At 39.9% G+C, this 1,437-nt stretch overlaps 1 protein-coding gene across 1 annotated transcript; it reads right to left on the bottom strand.

The window, feature by feature from the left end:
* Positions 1 to 260: 260 nt before the first annotated feature.
* On the bottom strand, positions 261 to 713 carry LOC120073091. Its single transcript, XM_039025699.1, has one exon. It carries the CDS (start codon positions 711 to 713, stop codon positions 261 to 263), a length of 453 nt encoding a protein of 150 aa, XP_038881627.1.
* Positions 714 to 1,437: the final 724 nt, after the last annotated feature.

Genomic DNA, 1,437 nt, shown 5'->3' with positions numbered 1-1,437 from the left:
TACTTCAGAACAATCAATGGAGGGTCAAGGAAAAAGCACCAAGTCGTCCTCTGTCTAGAGGATGAACTTTTATGAAACTGTTTGGAATAGGAAACATTTGTCTATCCTTCTACTAGTCCCTTAACTTTCATAAGGAACTGAAAATTCTGTAACTCGTTTAGAAGGGTAGTCAGATTGTACTGTATTTTTTTCATTATTGCATTGCTACAAAATTGAAGAAAACTCTTCGAAAGAGATTCCAAAATAAAGGACACCAGACTCTACTCGTCTATGACCGCATTGTTCATTTTGGCGACATTAAAGTGGACCATCAGGTCGAGAACATGTTCTCTCACTGATTGGCTCTCTTTCATGCACACATAGTAAATATACTTGAGGGTTTCGGGCCAAATCTTAGCAGACGGTTGTCCAAACATCTCTTGGAGTGACTCCATGATCTGATATGCAGTCATCATGGCCTCATGCTTCTTGGTAAGAACGTCGGACAGACTTGTCAAGATGTAGACTCGAGCCTTACCATTGGCCTTTGTCCAACGGTCATAAGCATCCTTCAACGCTTGAGATGAATTTCGAGCGGGGACTGGAGGACATTCCTCCGTCAAGACAAACCGCAGATCATCAATAACCAGAATCGTATTCAGGTTAGATTTCCACNTCAAGACAAACCGCAGATCATCAATAACCAGAATCGTATTCAGGTTAGATTTCCACATCACATAGTTTTCATCAGTTAATTCTCATTTTTAAGCAAAGATATGATTGTGGAAGACATGTTGAAACAATAAAAATCAATTGACCTTATTAGTTATCTTTGTCATAACCTATTACATAATTATCCAATCAATTAAGCAAAAACACATTTAACCATAGAACCCTAATTAAACTAGTGATTTTAGTTTTTGCAACGATACTTCAGAGGTTTAGAGCAACAGCCACCTAACGGTGATCAGCCACTCCTCCCCTGAATTGAGACAATCTTAGCCAATCACTAATACCAAAAAAACTCTTATTCCTCTAGTTTTTAGCTATCGTTGTTTTGATCAAGATTCATTAACTAACTTAACTCCTCTCATAAGTGTGACCCTCCATTTTTGGATCCTAGAGGTACGTTTTAATAGGCTACCGAAGGGAAAAACAACTATTGAAAATGAACCTAAGAAACATTATTCATTGTTGAAGTTTGTGTTGTTCTGACCCCTATGATGAGGCCCTTCAAAGGGATGGTCGCTCTATGACAACACGCAGGCAGATCATAGAAATCTCACGATACAATCTAATGGAGGAGAATGTGGGATACGTTGACACACGTCCCTCTCCCACTTGAATATTGTCCCCCATTCACCTTGTTATTGACCCATACAAACACTTTCTGAAGGGAGGCCGCACCCAGGGTGACACGAAGCCGAGCATGAATCTCACAGTGTGAACTCTTGGGGA

Source organism: Benincasa hispida, chromosome 3 (assembly GCF_009727055.1).
Source record: "Benincasa hispida cultivar B227 chromosome 3, ASM972705v1, whole genome shotgun sequence".
Classification (NCBI taxonomy): domain Eukaryota; kingdom Viridiplantae; phylum Streptophyta; class Magnoliopsida; order Cucurbitales; family Cucurbitaceae; genus Benincasa; species Benincasa hispida.
The sequence above is the reverse complement of the archived record's forward strand: the minus strand, read 5'-3'. Positions and strand labels throughout refer to the sequence as shown.